Source organism: Myotis myotis, unplaced genomic scaffold (assembly GCF_014108235.1).
Source record: "Myotis myotis isolate mMyoMyo1 unplaced genomic scaffold, mMyoMyo1.p scaffold_m19_p_4, whole genome shotgun sequence".
NCBI classification, from domain to species: Eukaryota; Metazoa; Chordata; class Mammalia; order Chiroptera; family Vespertilionidae; genus Myotis; species Myotis myotis.
The window spans coordinates 30,194,742-30,219,717 of record NW_023416346.1 but is presented as its reverse complement, the minus strand read 5'-3'; the positions used below and the strand labels follow the sequence as shown (position 1 = coordinate 30,219,717).

General features: G+C 39.5%; 1 protein-coding gene across 3 annotated transcripts in view; it reads right to left on the bottom strand.

Moving 5' to 3' along the window:
• Positions 1–24,976, bottom strand: part of HS6ST2 (heparan sulfate 6-O-sulfotransferase 2) — a 332,677-nt gene that overhangs the window by 73,372 nt on the left and 234,329 nt on the right. For 2 of the 3 annotated variants that reach the window (XM_036305376.1, XM_036305377.1), the window contains exon 3: positions 21,872–21,904. The exons of the other annotated variant lie outside the window; for it this stretch is intronic. In XM_036305376.1, coding sequence (XP_036161269.1) covers positions 21,872–21,904 — 33 coding nt within the window. The remainder of the gene's footprint in view (positions 1–21,871; positions 21,905–24,976) is intronic. 3 annotated transcript variants of the gene reach the window in all.

Below are 24,976 nucleotides of genomic sequence, written 5' to 3'. Positions count from 1 at the left end.
CTAGTTCAAAGAGGCAGTGATGGACATATGAAGCTAAAAGGCTCTTGACCCTCTTAGCTAGGAGAATAAATCTCAACTAGGCACATAATCCATCCTTTTCTCTAAGACCTAAGCTGCAGCTAATATGGATGCTTGGGGAAGAGGCAGAAAGCAGAAAACTGCCTTAAATGTATGGACTTAAATGACAACTAATCAATGCAAAGTATGTCTTTAAACTGCATGATTCATGATTCATAGGTTGAATGTCCCAATGTGCGCAATGTGCCTTGCCGACCTCCCAGTGCTAATCCTCAGTCTCATCATTTATCTCCTGAGCTTCTATCCCCAGTCAGGATCAACCCTCCTTTATGCTTAGTGAGGAGATCCAGAAAAAAACACTTTAGGGTAGTATTTAAATTCCTGCTTGAATTCCATTATTTAAAAATGTCCTTGGAAAGCCCAGCTGTGTATGGCATTTTGCTGGGTGATGCCAGAGTGAATAGATGAGTAATTAGCCAGAAATCAGTACAAACAAAATAACTGCCTGTTCCCACAACCTGCCCAATAGCAAAGATGTTGCTGGAGATGTAGATGTACTTGTGAAAAAGTTTTTTTTCCAAGTTGCTGACTTAACCGTTCATGCTTAAGCTATAGCTAATTAATACAAAATGTGTCCTTACCCAGCCTGCAGAGCCCAAGTTGCTTGCTGCTGGTTATAGGAAGCAGGTCATTAAAAAGGGAAAATGACAAAATTTCATTTTAATCTCATTTGAAATTATTAGGAAACTTACTATTACATTAGAAAATTTCAACATCTAATGTACCTCTATAGAATACAATTCGTAATTAGACTGTAATCATAAAAATCCCATTTTTCTAATTTGATCATAAAAGTATGGTGGGTAAATGTGCAAGTCATTGACTTAGTTGTACTGAACCAGAATCCCCCCAGCTCAGAAAAAAGTTATTTAAGTCTTTTAAGATCATGAAGATATTGCCACTTAAAGCAGAATCTGGCAAACTTTGTATGTAAAAAGCCAGGTAGTAAATATTTTCAGATTTGCAGACCCTGCTGCAGCACAAAAGCAGCCACAGACAGTACATGAATGGGTGGCTTAGTTCCAACAAAGTTGATTTATTGAAATGTAAATTTCATATAATTTTGAAGTATCACAAATATTTCAATTTTTTAAAAAACAGTTTAAAACAGAAAACATTCTTAGCTTACCAGGCCATGCGAAAATCATGCAATGGACTAGGATTTGGCTCGAGGGCGCCGTAATTTGCTGACCTCCTAGTGAATGTATGAATTTGTAAAAAAAAAGAAACATTACCTTAATTCTCGTCTCATATAGAGGTTTCTCCTTAATGTGGTCCCTTCTCCCTTTCTGAACTTCCTGTCTTTACCTCTTCTCTTCCAATTTTTTCCATAACCACAGTTTCTTTTCCACAGTTTTTAGCATTCAAGAGAAGTCTCTGAAAACCCATTATCAGTATTTATACTTGACCTAGAATCTTCCACTGATTTGTCTTCCGGAACTGCTCACCCTCTCGTATGTCCATTCCAATTCTGAGGTAGTTTTATGTCACACACAAAATATTTTAATGCTTTTATTCACAAATCCTTTTGGAAATGACAAGAACATAAAAACCCTAGTCAGTCCTCTTGAAAAAAGGAATTGAAACTCCTCTTTAGAAAAGCAGCCTCTATCTACAATATAGTGCCATTTAAAATGCCACTGGAAAAGCCAACATTGACAGTTTCATTAAAAGTTATGGTGAGCCCTAACCGGTTTGGCTCAGTGGATAGAGCATCTGCCTGAGGACTGAAAAGTCCCAGGTTCGATTCCGGCCAAGGGCATGTACCTTGGTTGCGGGCACATCCCCAGTTTGGGGTGTGCAGGAAGCAGCTGATCGATGTTTCTCTCTCATCGATGTTTCTAACTCTCTATCCCTCTCCCTTCCTCTCTGTAAAAAATCAATAAAATATATTTTTTAAAAAAGTTATGGTGAAAGGCAATGTGCAAACTGTAAAGTACTATGCAAATGTTAGCCAGAGTTGGTGGTAGATATTATGCCAAGTGTCAAGGATGCAAACTTGTCAGAGTGAATTTTGTGAAAGTGCCAGTGTTATTACTGGGCCACTGGCGGTATTGTTCACCAGGAGCAGAACACCTGGGTTATAGACCCATTTATAGCTCTGTTATTGCTGATAACTAACCAAGGACAAAGGACAAATCATCTGTCTTCTGTGAGCCTTCATCCTCATTTTGTATAATGGAATGGTTTGCAAAGATCCTTAAGGATCCTTATATATTATAATTTCTAAGTGTTTTCTATTGGAAACACTGACAACAGGAAAGTGAAGCTTGCTACCTCTTAATGTCAGGAAAGTGATGAAACAAACACCTCAAGCTACTCTTATCTGGTTGTCCCTAGGCATTATGGGAACAGAGTAGGCTATATAGTTGCACTTTCCTTACACAGTCAGTTGCTTCATGTGACACTGTTGCTCTGTTGCTGTCAGTCTTTCCAAAATTAAATCTAGATCTTATAATTTATGACTATTTATTGCATGTCCGATAGGGCACAGTTCCAAACAAGAAAAGGTCAATAAGCTGTAAGGTTGTTTTACAGAAATGTGTATCTCTATGGGCTGTAGTATTCAAATGCCTTTGGCCTAGAAGAACCTACAGGGCCAAAACTACTTCCAACAAATCACTCAAACAATAGTCTCTGAGGGTTTTCTCTTTAGCTGTTCTTTATCTTGAACTCGAGGCAGATTCTCCTCAGTTCTGTTAAAAGTAAACCTCTTCCCCTTCACTTGGTAAATCTTAAATAGTTACATATTTTTAACAGTTCCTCACTCCCTGGGTGTCTTGTCTTAGTCTGGCAAAGTACAACATGAGTGATCCATATGTGAGGGATAAAGGGGCATTGTGGCTGGCACGCATTGTTCTCTGACTTGTACAGAGCTCAAAAGCACAGACTAAAACCCTTCAGGGGAATAAACAACAAAAAATGCATCTGTTTTCAGGTTTGTTACTTGGGCTGGGGGAGACAGGGAAGCTGGTTGTTTATAGAACAATTTATGGTTGCAATTTCGATAGTTGATTACTTGATTTCTTAATCCAGCTCCTAATCAGAGATCAAACACAGGTTACAATAAAGAAGTAATTTTGGACATGATTACAAACAGTTTCTTACTGAGGGCTTTGCCTTGAAACAAGGAGCTCCCATCCTAGGCTCAGTGTAATAGGGATCAGGACAAGTGATTGGGTTGCAGCTCTTCTGCACAGACAACACAGGCCTTTGGACTAGAACTGTGCCCCCTTTCCCACTGATAGTTGTTTCTGTGTGGTCAATGCAGTTATGGAAACAATAAAGTAGTAACTATTACAACATCAGCCCACTCCCTTCTTCCCTTCACACTGTGCCAGTATTCTTTGGACATAACAGCTATTTCACCACTCCCCTGCTTGATTAACTTACACGACTCCTTATTGACTACCAATCAGGTCTGCATCTCAGCACAGCCTCCAAGGTCCTTCATGATGAAACCCGGTTTTACACATCTTCTAAATGCCCTTTCTATGTCCTCCATGCTATCCCTTGCTTCTGGGCCTTTACAAAGTGCTTCATCTGCCTGTACAGCCCTTCACCATTTTCTCCACCCAGCAAACTCCTGTTTCCCTTTGAAAATGTACAGTTGTTGCATTTTCTATTGTGTAGGCTTCTATACAGCCCCAGGCAACATTAAACCCTCTTGGCTCCATTTTGTTCAGATATGATTATATCACATTGAATCATAACATTTGCTTATGCTTTTATCTTTACTCCCACCTTTTGCAGATTGTGGGCTTTTTGAGGGTATGTGAACCATGTTTCATCTCTGCATTTCCTCTACCTCTTCTATATATAGGTCAATTGACAGCAAATATTTGTTGAATGAATCTGGAAGGCCTATAAATGTTTAGCATGCATAGGGAGTCACAGAAAGAACCTCTTTTGTAGGAGTATGAAACAACCTCAAAGGATAATAGAATGACTACCTGTTCTTGGCCACATTTATGAGCCTGTCTCTCATCCCATATCCTAATATATAAACACCCAGGGTCTGTAACGACTGACCGAAGGCTCGACCAAACACCGGAAGTCAGTCCTGCAGTCAGTGCTGGGTTGCTGTGGCGACCCAGCACTGACTGCCACCAGTGTGGGCACAGCGACCCAGCACTAACTGCCTAGGGGGCTGTGGATCAGGCCCAGAGAGAGGCCAGGAGAGAGAGACAGGGTCTGATCTGCAGCCGCTGTGGCAGCTGTTGATCAGCCGTTGTCTCTCTTTCTCTCCTTCTCTCCAGGCTTCACCAGCAGCTGCGCCTCTCTTTGTCTTTCTCTCCTGATCAGAGAGGCTGCTGATCAGCCCCGCCTCTCTGATCAGGCCCGGAGATAGGCCCAGAGATGTTGACCGGCATAGAAACCGACCAATCAGAACCAAATCTGAGTGAACTATGAGGAGCCAATGACTGCCTAGGAAGCGGAGCTTTTAATGCTGACTGGCATAGAAACTGACCAATCAGAACCAAATTGGCTGGCAGGGGAGGGCAGTTGGGGGTGAGATCAGGCTGGCAGGGGAGGGAATTTAGGGGTGATTAGGCACGCAGAGGCAGTTAGGGTGATCAGGGTGGCAGGGGAGAGCAGTTGGGGGCGAGATCAGGCCTGCAGGGGAGGGCAGTTGGGAGGGATATCAGGCTGGCAGGGGAGGGCAGTTGGGGGCAAGATCAAGCCAGCAGGGGAAGACAGTTGGGGGCAATCAGGCAGGCAGGCAGAGGCAGTTAGGGGCGATCAGGCAGGCAGGCAGAGAGGTTTGGGGCAATCAGGCAGTGGTCCCAGATTGCGAGAGGGATGTCCTAAACCGGCAGTCAGACATCCCCCAAGGGGTCCCCGATTGGAGAGGGTGCAGGCTGGGATGAGGGAACGAATTTCATGCACTGGGTCACTAGTAGGTAAATAAATGTCTCACAAGTTAAGCATGGTAGACACCTGGAAAGGCAGGGCAGACCCTAGGAATTGATCCCAGGAATAGGTTATAAATCATAATCACTTTTTGGAAAGGGGGTTTGAAGTCTATAGCTGAATTTTGTAAGCAGGGGGGGCTTAAGAATAATGCTAGAAACGGGAGCAGAGTCCTGCCAAGACTTCACAGCCATTGGCTTAGAAGTCCCTATAAGCCCATGCTGCAGAAGTGACCATCATACAGTTCTCAGACAGCAAAGGAAAACAGCATTTACTGCTGCTGTCAATAGATTCCAGGAGTAAAGGGTTTCAAAGGAGGCCAACCTTCTTCAACTGGTGTTTAGGAAAAGATTTCAGAGGTCAGAGCCTGAAAGAAGGAGCAACATATAAAAAGAAAAGCCATCTTATCCTTGTGTTTGAACTTCAGCACCACCGTGAAATAAAGGAGGAGAAATAAAGGAGAAGGTTAGACCCAATTAAAATTATTGGGGGAATCTACATTAAATGTGCTTCTACCACTACCTGAGTATTAACTATATGAACACTCCTTAAGTCATTAAGATTTTGCTTAACCACAATGGTAGCTTTTGAATTTAAATTAGCCTTCCAGTGGCCTTAAAAGAAGAATTTGAAAAAGGAATACACAAATAAAGATGGTCTCATCACCCTAAGAGACCTAGGATGGTCTGTGTCTCCACCTCCCCAACCCTGTGTGCACCAAAACCCTCTAAATCACATGTTTAACACCATGTCACATGTTGGTACTGAGGGAATGGGTCTGCAATGAATACACAGGTCTTATTTTACAACCATGTTTCCTGAAAAAAACCCTGAGGCAGCAATCACAACATTTGGCAATTTAATGTGTTCTAATGTAACCAATTATTTATAAATAAGATTCCTGCCCTCATTCCACAAGCATTGACTGACAAACTACTGAATTTCAGGCACTAAGCCTAATGCTGGAGACACAAGGATAAATGAGACAACAGCACTGAACTAAAGCAACATACAGTCTAGTAAGGGAGGTCGAGGGTTAGAAAAAAACCTGTCTCCTCTTCCACCACTGACTGCACCTGCTCTCTCAAAGGTCATCAGTGTCTGCCTGCTGGCCAAGTCCAGTGAACTCTTTTCAAGAATCAGACTTCTTGCCCTAGCTGGTTTGGCTCAGTGGATAGAGCATCAGCCTGCAGACTGAAGGGTCCCAGGTTCGATTCTGGTCAAGGGCACAAGCCTGGGTTGTGGGCTCAATCCCCAGTAGGGGGCATGCAGGAGGCAGCCTATCAATGATTTTCTCTCATCATTGATGTTTCTATCTCTCCCTCTCCTTTCCTCTCTGAAATCAATACACACACACACACACACACACACACACACACACACACACACACACACTGAGAGGCCAGATTATTATTATTGGCCAGATTATTATGACCACCCCATCAGTACTTCATTGGGCCACCTTTTGCCTTCAATACTGTGGCAATTCTTCTTGGCATTGACTCCACGAGATGTTGAAAGGTGATGCAAAGAATCTGACACCATGCCTGATGAATAGCACTGTCCAGTTCTGTGAGATTAGATGGTTGTAGAACCAGCTGCCTGATGGCTCTTTTAACTTTGTCCCACAAATGCTCAGTTGGATTGAGATCTGGTGATTGTGGGGGCCACCTAAGCAAGGTAAAGTCTCCCTCATGTTCTTAAAAACACCCCTGCACAATACGAGCACCGTGGCATGGCACATTGTCTTGTTGGAAGAAGCCATCTCCATTGGGATACGCCATCAACATGATAGGATGAACTTGATCAGCAACGATACTTAGGTATGTTGTGCTATTCAGATGTTTATAATGATCTGGCCCTCTAGCAACTTCAGTGCAAAATTATAGCTAATTTGCCTACAAACATCAGATGGTCATAATAATCTGGCCACTCAGTATGTGTGTGTGTGTGTGTGTGTGTGTGTGTGTGTGTGTATAAATTTTTTTATAAAGAATCAGACTTCTTGGCAATCTTATTCCTGTGACATTTGAGTTAAGACCTGATTAAATTTAAGAGCCAAATTCTGCAAATATTAAGGGGAAAGCTTTCCAGGCATGGAAAGGAGCAAGTGCAAATGCCCTGGTAGCAGCAGGCCTGGTATATTTAAAGTAAGCAAATAAGACTGGTGTAATTAAAGAGTAATGAGCACAAGGCAGAACAATCCTATATAATAAAAGGCTAATATGCAAATCGACCAAATGGCAGAACGACTGGTCGCTATAATGTGCACTGACCACCAGGGGGCAGATTCTCAATGCAGGAGCTGTCCCCTTGTGGTTAGTGTGCTCCCACAGGGGGGGGCGCTGCTCAGCCAGAAGCCATGCTCACAGCTGGCGAGCGCAGCAGCAGTGGCGGGAGCGTCTTGCCTCCACAGCAGTGCTAAGGATGTCAGACTGATGGCTTAGGCCTGCTCCCCTAAACCAGCAGTGGGACATCCCCCCAAGCACTCCTGGATTGTGGGAGGGCACAGGCTGGGCTGATGGACCCCCCACACACACACATACACACCAAGTGCATGAATTTCGTGCACTGGGCCTCTAGTAAAATATGATATTGGAGAAGAAACAGGAGCCAGACTCTGCAGGGGCTTGCAGGCCATGGGGAGGCCTCAGTCTTATATTCTTCATGAGATGGGGTGCCATTATAGGGTTTTGAATAGAGGAATGACAAGATCTGAACAATTTATCTTTTTTAAAAAAATTATATATATGTATATTATTGCTTTCAGAGAGGAAGGTAGAGGAAGAGATAGATAGGAGCCTCAGTGATGAGAGATCAAGGATCAAGCCTGCAACCTGGGAAAGTGCCCTGAGAGGGAATCTAATGGTGACCTCTTGGTTCTTGGGGCAATGCTCAGTTGCTGAGCCACACCCAGCTGGGCTGAATTAAACGTTTTAAAAGGATCAGCAGCTTGGTTTCTGAGTGGAGAAGAGGCTATAGGGGACCAATGGTGGAAACAGGGGAACCAGCCAGGGGCCTCGTAAAGAAACTCATGTAAGAAATGATGGTAGCTTAGACAAAGATAGACAAGGAGATGGGGGTGAGTGATGGTCAGATTCCAAATAGTTTAAGAAGGAAGAGTAGACAGAATTTGCTAATGGATTAGATGTGGCCTGGGAGAAGAAAAGAAATGTGAAAGATATGCTGAGAATTTTGGCCTGAGCAACTGAAAGGATAGAGTTTCCATTTACTGAGATGGGAAAGATTGTAAGAGGAACACATTTTGGGAAAAAGTCAGAAGTTTGTTGGGGGGCAGGTCAAGTTTGAGATATCAGTTAAGCTCCTCAGTGAAGATATGGTGTGGGGTGTTGGGTATCCCAGTCTGAAGCCCAGGGGAGAGATCAGGTTGGAGATGCACATGGCAGGCAGGCTGGACCCCAGCCTTTCAGCATCCTCTCCAGGCAGACTCCATATTATTCAGCCAACATCATCAGCAACTTGGTGTAAGAACAAGCTTGCCTGTAGTCAGCTTGGCCTCCTCACCTTCCTCACACATCGCACTCACCCTGGCCTTTGTCTCAGGACTCACTTGGCCACAAAAGTAGGGGTTCTAGTGATGGCAAAAGCCACTTAACAAAATTACAGGTGTGATGTAGAATCTGTTACCCTGATGAACTATGCTGCATTGAGGAAACACATTTTTTATGGAGTTACTTTTCTTAGAACATGTATTATTAACATCATAATGTGAAGAGTTGCATAAATTCAAAATGGCATCCTAGATGCCCCAGAAGTTTCTGGAGAAAACATTCTCAGTAAAATTCAACTGGAAGTCAACCTACTATAAGGCCATGCACACTCATGCTCAACTCTTGGGCTATTATTTTGGAGGGAGAGGGTAAATTGTAAGCAAAGCAAGAAAATCATAGTGTTTTGTTTCTTACTCAAATCGATGAAAGTGAAATAAAACAGATACTAAAACCTGTCTGAAGACTCACTCATCTTTGTGTTGCACACAATTTGTCTACTAGGTAGCTCCTTACTAAAGTCATTCCCTGGCCAGGAGCTTGACAAGCACTAATTATCCTCATCAATTCCCAGACCCTGAAAACAGGACTCACACAAGTTTAAAAGTAGTAAAATTTGAAAGCCTAGAAAACACAGTACGCTCAAAAATATCCATTGAGCTTGAAAAACACAGACAGGTATCCAGACAGAATGTTACGCTACAAACAACAACAAACCCCTTTGAGTTTCCTTATCTACAAGTGGTAAGAGTAGCTACTCTCTACCACTCTCTCAGAGAGGATGTTCGATTGGGAGAGCTGAGGTTACGGTCATAGGTACAAAGCCTGACATCTACTAGTAATTTCTCCTTCCATCTGGGCATCAGAGGCCATTAGAGATCCTCACACAAAACTCTTCTGAGCCTGTGGAGGAAAGAGAGATGGCCAAGACACTCAGAAAATGACTCAACAGTGGCCCCTGGAAAGCTGCACCAGTGCCAGTTCCAAAAAGTACCAATTCCTCAGGTTACCATGGCAATAGCAAAAGTGATTAGATGATTTTCTGTGTCTGGCTGGTGCTCTTTGTGATTCACGGTCCACTGGCCCACCATAATTTTGGTCTTCTCTTTTTGTTAAGCTAGCATATGCATATATGTGGCTGATCCATCCGTTTGCATGCCTACCCACCTGCCTGCCTTTTCATTTACCAAAAGGAGAGCTAGAGAGTTGGTAAGTTCTGTAGAGGTGTCTTCTAGCACACCTCTACTTTTTACAGTTGGAGAAACCGAGGCCCAGAGAAAGGTGACTTAACCAAGGTCTCACCATGAATTTAATAAGAGTTGGAATGTGATTCTTGGTTGTTTTCAATTCTTGGTCTCTGTCCCTCTCTGGCTCAGCCTCTTGCTACTTTGTCTTTCTTTCTTTCTTTCTGCTCCTCTCTGTGTGTTCGTCTCCGTCTCTCTCATATACACAAGCTTTGGGAAATTAATCTTGGTTTGGTATGTGTCCTATTTTTTCATCATTTTTAAAAAATAAAATGATCACATCCCTATCACATAAATAGTTAGTCAAACCCCATTACTTTACTGCACTGCCTCAACTCCAAGCTTTGGTCATGTTTTGGTAATACCTCCTTTGGCTAAAAAGGTCAAACAGAGTATATTTATTATTCCACAGATGTTGCTTTCACCTGTGGGATTATTACAACTAGGAAATATCTCAAGGCTAGTTTCTTAAATTAATTTTTATGATACCTCGTCTACCCCCAAGTTGAACCTGACCTTAGAGTATTTGAAATAGTATTCGTATTTCCCCATGACAAATTGAGAATCCACTTTTAATTTGATCCATACTTTCCAATGTAACCTGTTGTAAAAGAAAGAATATTGCTTGCTTTCTCATTCCGTTTTTAAAAAATAGCACTATAATCTGTTGTATATTATATACAAAATGGATTTCAACTTGAAAAGTCACAAAGAGAGAGAGAGAAGGAGAGAGAGAGAAAAAAAACTCTCTAGAGGTTTTACAAATCCTGTAGAATGTGACTTGCCACTTTCTGTTTTCTTTGACTTTTTGTGGGAAGGGAAATGAACATATCAGCTGTGATGGCTATTCTTTCCAGTTTGTTGTCTGTTTTAGATTATAAGCTCCCAGAAGACAGGACTCTTTTAATCCTCTGCTCAGTGCCTATTCAGTGCCTGATGTAAACAGGCAATGAATCTGTGCTTTTGGCTCAGATGCAGTTGCTGCCAGAAATAGAACTGTGTTGCAAAAAGAAAAGAAAATCAAGGCTGGCTCCACACAACAGGTCAGCTTAGAGTTATTCAGACCCAGTCTTCTACATTTAAAGAGAAACTTTAGAATACTCCCTATAAAACCTTAATTTTGAAGCTGGATCTCACCATTCTACCTGCCTTTAAAAATGGAAAATAAATGTAATATGTATACATGTAAATCATACCAAGGCTGCAAAGAGATCTGAGGTAAAAAAAAAAAAATGAGTACCATATACCTGCTCCATCATTTTCTATAGCAACTTACAGAATAAATCCCTCAGTAGCTTTTAACCAAACAACCTCAAACTCCTGCAGAATCTTGTGGCACAAACTGGGTACTATAAGCATGCGCCCTATTCCATCACAACATTTATTCATCTCCCTAATTAGACTGTGAGTACCATAAAGGCAGGATCTCTCACTGATTCACATCTGTCTCCCCAGTGCCTGGCACAGTATCTGGCAGAGCAGTTGCTCAAGTACATACCCATTGAGCAGATCAATGCCTCTCAAAGCAGGGAGCTAAAATCACACTAAATGCAATGAAACAGCAATCATTGGCTTCCACCCATTTTACAAAAACATCTTTGTTTTAATAGCTCTCCTTTACTGGAGGCATAATCAACATTTCTAGAACATATGGAATCACTAAAGGGAAGTTGTAGAAACCACGTAAGTTAGCACACGAAAAAGCACACCACGTGTTTTCAGTTCTCCTATCATGGCTTCCTTTGTTCGTTCATCTCCATCTTAGCATTGTTACTTTAAAATATTTTCACTTTTCATAGACTCGAATTGATTATATCTAATCAAAGTAGTTTATTATCATTCTACAGATTAATTTTCTACAAAATAGCCTAAAGAAAAATTCACTGTATTTGGGCTAATAAAATGAAGACTAAATTATAAGCTTTCATTATCAAATTTCACATATTACAACTATATTATATAGTTTGGACTATCTCTAAATGTTCATTTTATATCCCACTCTCAATCTTATGGTAATTTTTACCAACATAATAGTTAAGGTACATTTCGTCAATAATGACAGGATTTGACCAAAATTAAAAGAAGGCAGGGAAATAGAGACAGTACTATTAGTAGCTACAGATGCCTAAATGATCATTAAAGGAGAACACCCATTGCTTAAGTTCTTTAATTGCATTTAAAAGCATAGAAGTACTCATTACCACTCAGCATAGAATGTATTTTTATTGGCACTCAAAAATATTACATTAATTACATATAACCTTCATTTGGGGTCAAAACTATTATCAATCAATTTGATCTTCTACTATAATTATGAGACCTGTTTCCACATCATTTGATGCTTCCAAAAATCACTTACACCTATAAACAATAAGTTCATTGTCCCCACTGAGGTCATTGCAAAGTCACACATTTCTAATCTAGCACTCTGATTCTTTCTTTCATAACAACTATCCAAATCTGAGCATGCTTTATTGATTTGCTTTGGATGATCTATAACCAACACTGGAATGTAAGCTCCCTGAAAGCAGAAACTTTACCTGTCTTATCCAATTGTCAAATCCCTAGCACTAAGAACAGTCCTGGGTAATGGCAGGTGCTTAATAAATACATCTGTAATGATTGAATGAATTACTCAATTAATAGTAAGTCTCTGATCACAGTACTGGAGAATACAAAGTTGGAGGTTCCCTCCTGGTTTCCCCAAATCTACTGAAGGCCATCACCTGTTTCCTCCACTCTCAGTATGATTCAGTGCCAACTGACCTGTTATATTGAAGGGTAAAAGAAGGCATGAAGATTAATACCTATTTCCAAGATGGGAAATGCCTCCTCCAAGAGAAGGGGAAATTAGAGATCTTGTGCTTGAGACTGTAGGACAGAAGGCTGAGAAAGAGGACCATCCCCTAATTATCTTGCTTTCATTTTGCACTCAGATTAGAAATGCAGTGCTTGATATTCACATTAAACTACATCGTTCATGTGCACTGAATTTAAAATCAACCTCAAAAGTATTATTTTATTTATAAATAGTTTACTAAATATTTATACTAAAGGAGACACTGAAGGTGCTTACTAGTATACAGAAAGGAATAAATGAGGCTTCTAGAAGTTTCCTCGTGGATGGCTTTACATGAGATTTTATGATCACTCAGTATTAAATCACATGACTCTTTAATGGTGTAACATTGCATAGTTTTCAGAGAAAATTCCTCAGAAAGCTCCCAATATCCATCCCATCTCATTTTATTTTCTCATAAAAATATCAGCATTTATGACTAATTTTGAGGCTCTGTCACTTTATTGTACCCCTTATGAATTTCCGAAAACCCTCAGTGTTTCCTAAATAACTATAAATTAATTCTCATTAATTAGTCAAGAAAGATTATTTAAGCAAGAGTATCACAGTGACCACTTTCCACTGTGTAGATTCAGAGGTAGGCTATTGACTAAAAGGTATATGCGAGTCAGAAAATGGCTCTTGCCTAAAGCATCACATAATATTCATTTCTTCCCTGTAGCTTTTGTTTCCTCTCATGCAAACAAGGTGTAATGGGCTTACGCTCTGTATTTTATCTCATGCATCATCCATGACATTGTCAAATCAATTTATATGAAAAAATGGGAGAAAGTGTACTCTCAGGCTCCTTATGTGCATTTACATTTTAATATAGGAACAATCAGTGAAGGCCATTGAAAGGCTCATTTATGCCAGTTTACGATAACTCTGACATTCCAGGGTGCACAGGCACAGCCTTCTTTTAGGGCTCCTGACAAATGAATAAGAGCTCCCAGAGAAGAGAAGGTAAACTGTACCCTGTGGCGAGCAGAAATCAAGTCTGAAATTGTAGAAGCCGTGAGAAGAAATACCAATGTGCCAACAAATGCCATTTACACATGGTTTCTAGCACACTCATGGCCAAAATTATGAAAGCTGAAAAGTTTTCAAAACACGTATGGCCTTGATGAAGCTCCTTTATAATTCCAGTGTCTGTCTGACAAGGCGATGCTGAGCTGTCTGGAAAATCGATGGAGCAAATTGGACGGTAAGCCAATGAAATTGAAGGGACAGGAAGCCCTATGGTGCCACAGTGACAGTCATTTTTTTCCTAGGTGTAATTTTAGGATTTCAAAGCAGAGCCATTTGCCAAATAGGAAATATTTCAACTCTGGAAGGGGAACTGAAATAATCTAGTAATTTCTAACTTTGAAATAGTATTCTCCATTTTACATGCACATAAGATCTCCTGTGATATATAGCTGTACTACAAATACCATGGACAAGACAATGAGACCAAACTAATGGAAAACATTGTAGACAAAAACCATCTAGAATAGCGAAATAGAAAGATAAAACAGAGGCAACAAATATACCTGGAAAAGGATTCAAAGTACTGAGAAACTAAAATAAAAGACATTTAAATATTTTGATGGAGAATGTGCTATAGCTGTAATTAAGAGTGAGCTTTAAAGAGATGATATATACATTTAACTGTGGCTTTCCAGTCTATAGGCACAATCCTCCCTTTCTCCATTCATTTCAATGGAATCTTGCATTTTGGGCTCTATTTTCAATCCAGACACTCCTCTGTGTGACCTTGTACTATCTATCATCTGGCCCCAAACCCGTCGAAACAAAATGCACTTTATCTATTCCTAAAAGATTTGGTCCACCTTCATTGATAAAGTTCCTTGAGAACAATGAATCACAAGTGCTGTGAACAGAAGTAGTAGCAAGAAATAAATAGCAAAAGCAGCAAACAAACAAGCAAGCAAAAAATACCAACTAGCATAGGTAATTACAAATCAAGGCACTGAACAAGATGCAGTTGGCCTGGGTTCTTGCCTCAAGTCTGCCACTAACTTCTTGTGTTTATTGGTCTTTGTGGGTATCTGTCTCTTCACCTGCACAATATCATGGCCTTTTAAATTAGATCCATACAGGAACTCCCTGGGCTGTCTCCCTCACCGCTTTCCCACTCGTTGTCTAAGTCAAAATTCTGTGACTGTACATCAGACATGCACTTTCCAGAATTTCCAAACTCTCTTGGGTTCTCTCCTCCTTCAGATTTCCTTAACACAGAATCATGCCCAGGTTATCTCTGGATTTGTAAAAGTTTGCATTCTTAAAATCTAGGCATGTGGCTGACTCTTTTTCTTAGGACATGGTAAAGTATCTGACTAATAAGTGGAATAGTGGAAACAAAGAAGGGAGTCACCAGAGGTACTTTGAATGTTGGTAAATTTCTACCTGTTCCACTTTATCCAAGCCCACCCTTCCTGCTTCCCCATCTTCTTCCACAAATCCCAGTGCAGCAGATGTAGGAAGGGGTGGGGAAGTTAGGGAAGGCAAGCTTTCTGACTCCTACTTTAGGTCCTAACTGGGCTTTGGTTAGGTGTTGAGGAAGACTGTCATTTTGAAGCCAACTTATAATAACGTCCTTTGTTTTAGTGGTATTTGGTTATTTTTGAAGATTTCCTGCAGGCAAGCTGAAAAGACAGTGAGCTTTCAGATGTTCATATATAAGAAGCTGAAAATTGCATCTGTGGTGTTAAATTGTTGCCCTAGCTGGTGGAGGTTAGAACAAGAAGCAATGTTTTAACTTCTTGTGACATTTACAAGAATGGAAAACTGGCTTTTGCCGGAAAACTTATGCTTAATCTGAGCAGCTCTGAATCACTGGAAAATGTTCCTACATCGCCACTTTATAAAATTAAACAGAACGCTGGAAAGAAATCTTGGCCCATGACTCTGAAAACAACAAATTGTACCACATTAGAGCTAGAAAGAACCTTAGGGAGCCTCTACTTGGAACTCTGGTTTTAGAGATGAAGAAACTAGAGATAAAGAAACAATCTGAGAGAGAGGAAGTGGCACATCTCAGCTCCTACAGCTTATTCATAGCAGTGGTGTCTGGGACCAGGTCTTCTGACTCCCAGCCCAGGGCTCTTCCCTCTCCAGAAGTAGACAAAACTAAATACCACCACAATTGCTAACTTTTTATGCTTTGGTTTTTTCTTAACAGGTAGTTTGCCTTGAGTAGCAAAAATGCTTTGAATAATCAACTAAAATATCCCTAAGGAATAAGTAGGCCCATTTACATTCTATCACAGGGAAGAAGATGAACTTGACAAATTCTAATGGTGACAAGGACAAGAAAAGTGTGGAAAAGAAATCTAATAAGGAGGGTGTGTTGGGTTATACTTCAGGACTAGCTAATGAAAGGTGATCCTAATTAAAGCATGACCAGAGGTAGCAAAATGGGAATTGCTATCAAGTCCAAGAATGTATAAAAAGAGGAAACCAAAGGGCCTAGACAAATTGTTAGTAAAGTCTGTACCAAACCAAAAAAAAAAATCCAAAAAGCAAAATCTACCTCATCACTCCCCACCCTCTCAGGTTAGCTTGTTCATTTACTTGTATACTTGTTTATGTTCCATTTCCCTACAACGTGCACGTGTGCACGTGCGCGCGCACACACACACCCTTTAGAAAACAGAAGAACCAGGACCTTGTCTGTCTTATTGTCCCCAGTGTAGAACAGTGCCTAAAAAGTCGTAACTGCTCAGTGGATACATAGTAAATAAATTTGAGAAAGGTAAAACAAGTTAGACTATGGTTAATACAAATCATGAGAATAAAGACACCCAAGATTATAAATTCAAGGATGTTTTTATTATTCTTATTTCCTGTCAGAATAAGAGAAGTATATCAATGTCTCAGCTCATTTAGGACAAAGGAAATAAGAACACTGATCAGTGTGTACATCATTATTATGAGAGCTTTAGTTCCTTGAAGATCCTCAAGGGGGTGCTGGAATACTGGAAGAGGGTGTGCCATCTACATATCCATAGCAAGAGCTCTGGGGCATCAGGGTATGTTTTCAGGATTACAAATGCAACGAGGGATCTTTACAACCTGAGAGTTACCATGAAAGATACTTTGAAATTGACAATTGGGTCTAAGAACACTTGGATTTAGGAGTTGCAATCAAAGAGCCATGCTAAATTTCTAAAGAGGAGGCTGGGGTGCACCAATGAAGGCTAGAAACTCACCCTGATTTACTAACTAGGCCATTGCACTTTGTAGGGTAAGATGGCCTCAGAATACTTCATAGGGAAGGGACTCAACTGGAAGGGATTTACTTAATTTTTGGAAGGTGGGAAGTGGGATCACCCATCTTCAAAAAGAATATTGTTCCCTGTGCTAAAGCTGTAAGCTAGGTCTATAGTTTCCACACGAATAGCTTATTCACAAAGAATTCTCCTAACAATACTATACACATTAACCAAAATTTGCTTATCCTTTTGCTCTAATTAAGTTTCAGGGTTAGACAATCATTCTTAGTCTGGTGGGAAACACTGAGAGCCAGCTAGAAATGTACAGTACCAAAGTAATTCAATGTTTACTAAATTTAAAGGAAGCAATCAATTTCTAATTCGAATTTATGCACATTCTTTTCCCACTTTAACACTGCCTCATTTCCTCTAAGTTCTTCTTTGGTCATTAAGATTGTCATCAAGGTTACAGTTACTGAACAATTTGTCACATGCTGCAGGTATTTCTAGACCAAATTCAATTATCAACGCACCTATATATAACTAAAGAAAAATATATAAGACACTTATAGACAAAGACATTATATGTTCTTCATTTACAGCCCACTGCGCCAGAGAGAGGGGTTCCTAGTAGGCATTCAGTAAGTATTTGCAGAATGAATGAAAGAAAAAATATCTACCTACCCTCTGAATTATTTTCACACATTCAAACTCTCAGGCATAGCTCTCCCAGTATGTGTGTACATGTATATGCATGCATGTGCTCTCAAAATTCCCACATGCTCATCCTTCAGGTTGAATATATCCTTCCTCTTGGCAGGTGTATCTGTATTACAAAACACTGAAGCAAGATTAACCACACAAATTGTCCCAGGAAAGTTAATTTTAATTAACATTTTCCTGAAACTCACCAGCCTTCCAGCACCTAAAAACTGAACTCAATTTTCATTAGGAAAGCTGTTTCCTCCTTCTTAGAAAACACACACCTTTTAAAGTTTCAAGTGCCAATTTACGTCTCCAGTTCATAATAACATAAATTCACAGTGTACTTGTGATGCTTTCCCTGGAAAGCTCATTTGAAATCACTTGCTTAATTGAAACTACTTTTACTTCTGCTCGGACTAATGCCCAGCACTTCTTCTTTGTTTTCAACTCTGAGCACTACTTGAAGCTACATTCCCCCATCTGCATTCCTGACACAGGATGACAAAAACCAGACTACAATTCAGTCTCCTCAGATATCCTGCCCTGGAGATGCTCAGCAGGCAATTGGAAATTGGAGTTAGCCTGGAGCTCCGGAATGAGTTAAGAATTGAAGAGGTCAATTTGGGAATCACTCGTGTAGAGGTGAAAGGTGAAGCTATGTGAGGAGATGAAATTACCCAGAATGAGAACATAGCAAGAGAAGAGAAGCAGATCAATAACAGAACCTTGGGAATTGCTCCATTTAAACAGTGAGGGGGAGGGAGAGGCTGTGTGTGTGTGTGTGTGTGTGTGTGTGTGTGTGTGTGTAAAAGAGACTCCGACAAAATAAACTTAAGTGTCGAGTAGAAGACAGGTGAACCAAGATAAATTATTAATGCTTTCAAGTAAGAGAAAAAGTGAAGAAGTGCAAGAACCTCCAAAAGGTTCAAGAAGATTGAAGCCAGAGAAGAAGCCATTAGATTTTAAAACGTAGTGGTCAGACATGACTTTTGGGAAAACAGCCTTCCCAATGTCATTCTTATGGACTCATAGAATGTCCATATGTTTATGTGTATAGGTATATATGCATGTACTCCAATGAGCCATAAGATTAAATACTAGTATTGAATGAGACTGGTCCTGGGTGTACCAGATAATGGCAGTAATAACCACTACTATTTATTGTCTGTTTACTATGTGCCAAAACAGTGCTAAGTACACGATATCCCTGATCTCAATTTAATCTTTGCACAACTCTTTAAGGTGGCTACACTTTACATGTGAAGAAACTTGAAAACCCACAGAAGTTAATTAAATTACTTAAGGTCACAGTGCTACAAAGTGGCAGCACCAAGATAGAACAAAAGCCCATACTTTCAGTCACTCAAGTAACATTTCCACTGGGTGGATGTTAGCTAGGTAATCTATGCATAAAGGGAAAACAACTAATACTGGTTGTCTCAAATTGTCAAGTGTTTTGCATAGGATATCTCCTTTCACATGTATACCATCAATATTATGGCTATGTTTAGGTAAACTTCATGAAGTCATATTTTACGAAATCTGATTCAGGTTTTTAGAAAATACTAGTAAATCGAAGCTATATGATCCCAAAACAACCAGTTATAATTCAAATGTATTTACTATAATTGTTCCCAATGGTTTGAAAGGTTAAAAAAAACATAAGTGTGGCATCATTAATTTGGTGGTTGTTACTGATATTCAAATTACTGATAATCAAACTCATCTCAAAAATGAGGGGATTAGACAGGATGATCTTAAACGTTTCTAGCCTTGACTTTCTATGACTCTCATATGAAGGTTTAATTTTAAAGATATAGAATACAAAGTAGAACGTAAATGCAGCAGCAGAACTGGTTGGTATGTCAGCATCCTTTTATTCCCTAGATTTATAGAGGCCTACAGTTAAAATATTATAAAAACTAGATTTTGACTGTTCAAGATATTGACTGATAACTTAAACAGAAGTTTGGAAACTCCATCACAAAATTATACACTGAAAATTCAGCCAAATAATTTGCTTATAACTAACTGCAGACCTTATGGTACAGCAGGTTATAGAAAAAAAGAGAGAGTGACAAAAACTCTGGCAATTAATTTTTTGCTATCTACAGAAAAAAAAGCCCACAAGGCTCTCTTTAAAACAATTAGTATCACTGTTAATTTTGCATGTATGCAGCAACAACAAGGCATTTGGGATGGCTTCCATTGATTGTTCCCTTCTCTCTTTGGATTACAAAATCCATTCGGACAACTAAATTACAGCAAGTATTTATGCAAATTTTAATTATGAGGCAGAGATCATCATAATCCTGTATATTTATAAATTTGCATGACCAATGGAGATTACCAAAGGAGTTGTTACTTTATTATTTTACTAGTGGTTGAAAATGTGCTAGCCTTGGAGAGTTTTCATACACCATTCAGTCCACCAGAATTAAAAATGGCCCCATCGACATTTACCAAAGCCATTTCTTTTCCATTGCATTGGTACTTCTCTCTTCCTTTCTCACAAACAAAGACCAGGTATAAATTGCTCTGATAATAACATCTGGTCAAATCAATCAGCATGATAATAAAAATAGAGTATGTCAAGATTTTCTCTCTTATATAGTAAAACAGTTGTAGAGAGATGGTTGTATCATGCAGCAAATTTTAAAGCAAAAATAAAACTAAATTCTTAACATGTCCCCCATGAAAGCAATTTTTGAGATAACAGTCTCTATGTTATTGACCATTATCTTAATGATCATCCATTCTGTTTTATTTTACAAATGAGGAAATCAAGGTTCACAGCAGAGATGAGACTTAAGCAAAATCACCCTACTAGTTACTAGCAGAACATAGTACTCTTGCCACCATGATACATCCAATCTATGATCTTTAAACATATTCCCATACTAATATTGTGTTACTAAGTGTCTGTGTGTCTATATCATTTGCCGCAATGAATTATAGTCTGACTATAGAATTAAACACTGAATTTACTAATCTCAGTTATGAAATAAACCAACTGATGCCCTCGTGGGAATATGGAAGCCCAGCTACTGAAAGCTAAATTGGACATCTAATAAATGGTCCATTTATTCTATTCGAATGAGAGTCTGCCCTAGTGGAGGAATCCCAAGGCTCCAACCTTTGATCTTGCTTACACTTATTGGGCCAGGGAGCATAGGATGAAATGTAGGTGGGTAGGAAGAGAAAGTAGAGACCCTGGTAAATATTTCTGGAGCCAATAAGCCTACAATAGGCCAAATAGCGTACTGGTGAACATCATGATCTTAGAAAACAATGTACCAAGCAACTACAGCACACATTTACAAAATGGCTTATGATTCTCACAGCCTCTTCAGCACTAGAGGTGATATGATTGTATAACTTGTGGCACACAGTTGTTGTCTACAAAGGCACTAACGTGGAGCATTCTCAATACCCCACCACCCTCACAGTTAGGAACTTTCCTGTGTTTAATTAGATCTGCTCTGCTGCAGAGCTCATGTCATAAAGGTCTCTGGACTACGGGATTACTCTACCTGCAAGTCTGCATACAGGGTGGGGCAAAGTAGGTTTACAGATATGAGTATGCAAAATACTGTTATTCTTGTATTATTATTTATTTTTTATTATTTTTTATATTTTATTGATTTCACAGAGGAAGAGAGGAGAGAGAGAGATAGAAACATCAATGATGAGAGAGAATCATTGATCGGTTGTTTCATGCATGCCCCCTACTGGGGATCCAGTCCGAAACCGGGGCATGTACCCTAATTAGGAATTGAATCATGACCTCCTGGTTCAAAGGTTGATGCTATGAACAGTCAGACAGGTATACTTATTTATTAATTATTGTATTATTTTCCATATGAACAACTGTAAACCTACTTTTGCCTAACCCTGTACTTACATACTTTAAAAGCCCTGATATTTTCAAATAATTGATTTTCCTTCAATAAAAATCTAACCTAGTTAGTCCCTAAATCACCATCCAGCCTAGCAACAGGCAGGCGTGCTTGAGCACTGTGAAAAAGATAATGTTGGTGGGTGGTGGGGCCTTCACAAAACACTCCACAGCGTCATCCTATTTCAATGAAAAGAAAAAAAAGAGCTAATGACCTACTGCCCAACTGTCTGGAGTGCTGGCCCTAAACATTCATCCACTCTGAACTAGTTCTACATGCCTAAGACTACATACATGACTGGGTAGTTTCAGCTGTTTTAAGCTAAAAGAAATAGTCCTGAAAAGAATTTATCTCAAGCTCATAACCTACTTATTATATTGAAATTGAACTGATAAGCAACTGCAAAATCTATTTACTCTAGCTTACTTGGGTTCAGTTAAACTAAAAATGCATTGTCACTTACCTCGTTGCATCTAGAATCTGAAAAATCCTCCACCTGTTAAAGGAACAGTGAAACCAGGTACTAGCAAGAGCTTGGTAAGAAATAAGTTAAAATAGTAAGTTTTCCAGTTTGCTTTGATAGCATGTTTTTTTCAGCTTTCAAACCCACAAGGAACCAGTTCATGGATGGCCCCTTCACCTTGGTCCTCATTTAGCTCTTCTCAAATAGTGGGGGAATTATGAATCAGAGTGCTAAAATGGTGAGCCCTAAGAGTCAGACCGATGGAACTTTATGGACCTAGAATGACAGATCTACCACTCAATCATGCTAATTCCATTCCCTTTCATGAAAGTGATGGCCATCTAAGCAAAACACAGAAGTCAATAAACCAAAAACCAAACCAAATGCTATGGTATCACTAACGTGGAAATGCATGATTGAAAGGACCCTGTAGGAATTAGTAGAAATTTTTCATGTAATCAGGAATATATAAAACACAAATAACAAAGGAAAAGAATAAAAGAATGACTAAACTTTGCTGATGTTCTCCAAAAAATGATGAAATTCCAAGCACTCAGTAAGTGATTCATAAAGCATTACTCTAATCCTTTCTACCCAAACACAAGACATCCATCAAAGTAAGCAATGTGTCTCTCCATAAAAAAAATCTCAGCTGTTTTCATAATATGTCTTAATAGTCACAAAACACTAATTCTACTATGTGAATTTCTGATATTAGCAGGGATTGTGAAGTTGTGCATGGGTCAACTGCTAGTTTGAGGGTTCAAATGGGCTCAGTTAGCTTTTGTATTATATTTAGCACGGGATAATATAATATGATAACACTTTTGTACCAAAAACGAGTTACATGGCCTATACATTTTCTTGAGAGAATCGTTTCTGTGCATTAAATTTGTCTGGAGGCTTTAGAAGTGAGGTAAGAGAGACTTTTAATAGCATTACTAGCAGCAGAGCCTTGCATCGTCATTTGAGAAGCAATAGAAGACTTTTATTATCAGTTCCCACTGTGGCTAAGCCTTATTTTTCCTGGTTCTGTCAGTTGGTAAGAAGGCCACAGAAGCAAGCATTATGAAAAACTAAAGTGATGGTGACTGCTGACGCCAGATAATCCCCCTATTAGCTGACTTACCATCAGGGCCTTATGTGCTCTTCTTCTATTCCAACCAGGAGAAAGAAGTAATCAAAAGTTTGTGTTGTTTTTTGTTTTTGTTTTTTATCTACCCCATGACTTAGTTTCCCTACACAGTGAAGAGAGGCTAATACCCCTTCCACTACACTCAGCTTCAGGAACAACAACAAAATAACACAATTTGGAGAAAAAAATGCAAAACAAAAATAAAAAAAGATGAAGCTCTATGTTGATTCTTAGTAGTATAAAATTCCAAAGTCACACACATAGCACTTTCTAAAAACTGTAATTTTAATTATGCTGCACTAACAGAAATCTTCAAATAATATAAATATGTGCAGAATTTATTTACACGGGGACCAGACAAAATTTAATGTTAATCAGGAGGAACTATTGTATCTTGAGATTATTTTTTAATTTATGTGTACACTTCTCAGCTGTCTATTAAAGTTTGTTCAGTGATAGCACTGAGGCTTTTAGAAGTTCATCGCCTTACCTGGGAGTCCAGGTTGTCCAGGCAGAGTATTCAGTGGTGATACAGGAAGATGTTACAGGTGCATCAATCGAAAGGGCAGGCAAGCATCGGAAGTGAATCAAAGACCATGGATGAAAAGTAAAAAAGGAGAGACATACTGATTAGAATAAATGAATTAACTTTATGAACTCATTTTATACATACACACACACTTTAGGAAGGATCTTAAATGGATTCTTTTAAAAAGACCCTTTAATAAAAAGAAATGACAGTTATGTAATGTGACAGGGGTGCTAAATAGCACTACAATGGCAATCATACTTAAATGTATGAATGTATCAAATTAACACATTGTACACCTTAAATGTATACAGTTATACATCATATATATTCAACAAAAATCACCCCATAAAAATATTGATTATTTATTATGCAGCAGGCATTATTAGAGATACTGAGGGTGTAGCGGTAAATAGAACAGACACAAATCCCTGCCTTCACAGAGTTTACAATCTTATGGAAGCTTTTTTAGGCCATCTGATTGGAAAAGAGTTCCACAGAAATATACTATATGTTATTAATGCTCAGAAAGATTTTTTCCCCATTTTATTATGTCTCTATTTATATATGGAGTACATATCCAATGGCATAAGATTCAACATTTGTGCCCTAGCTGGTTTGGCTCAATGGATAGAGCGTCAGCCTGTGGACTGAAAGGTCCCAGGTTCGATTCCAGCCAAGGACACATGCCTGGATTGCGGGCTTGATCCCCACGAGGGGGCGTGCAGAAGGCAGCCAATCAATGATTCTCTCTCATCATTGATGTTTCTCTCTCTCCCTCTCCCTTCCTCTCTAAAATCAATAAAAAAAAAGATTCAACATTTGTATTGCAAATAATTCTTTTTCTAATTGAAATGGACATTATTTCTATTCATGATTTTTCCTTGTGGACACCTCCGACCCCCATGGCTATAAGTCAGATTTCTTTTTAACTGGACCATTTGTTGTCCATAGGACTCCACGTACGTGCACCTTGAAACTCTGTAAGAACAAGAAGTCCCTCAATGGCAGCTTTGTAATACTGCAGTCCCACATCCCGGCAGAATATTTCTCATAGTAGTGCTCTGTAACTGTTATCCCAGTGACACTCTGAGATTGCATTCATCACCCGTCAGCAAGCCATATATTGGGGAAGCAACAGCAATTGGTGGACAAAAGGAGCTGGTGCTCAAGCCCATTATACAGACACTGTCTGAAGAAGAAACCGTTAAGTGTAACCTTCCTGTGGGCCCAACTTTGAGAAGATGACAAATATCCCTCAATTGACAGCTCCTGCATAATGTCAAATTAGCATGGAAAGGAAAAGGTGTAAATGAAGAGAACACATATACATCATTGAGAAAATGGGCATTGGGGGAGACTTGGGAGCCCCAACATGAGGAGTCATGCAAACCAGAAACCTCAAACAATGACACCTATCCTTGGCATTTACGTTCTCAGT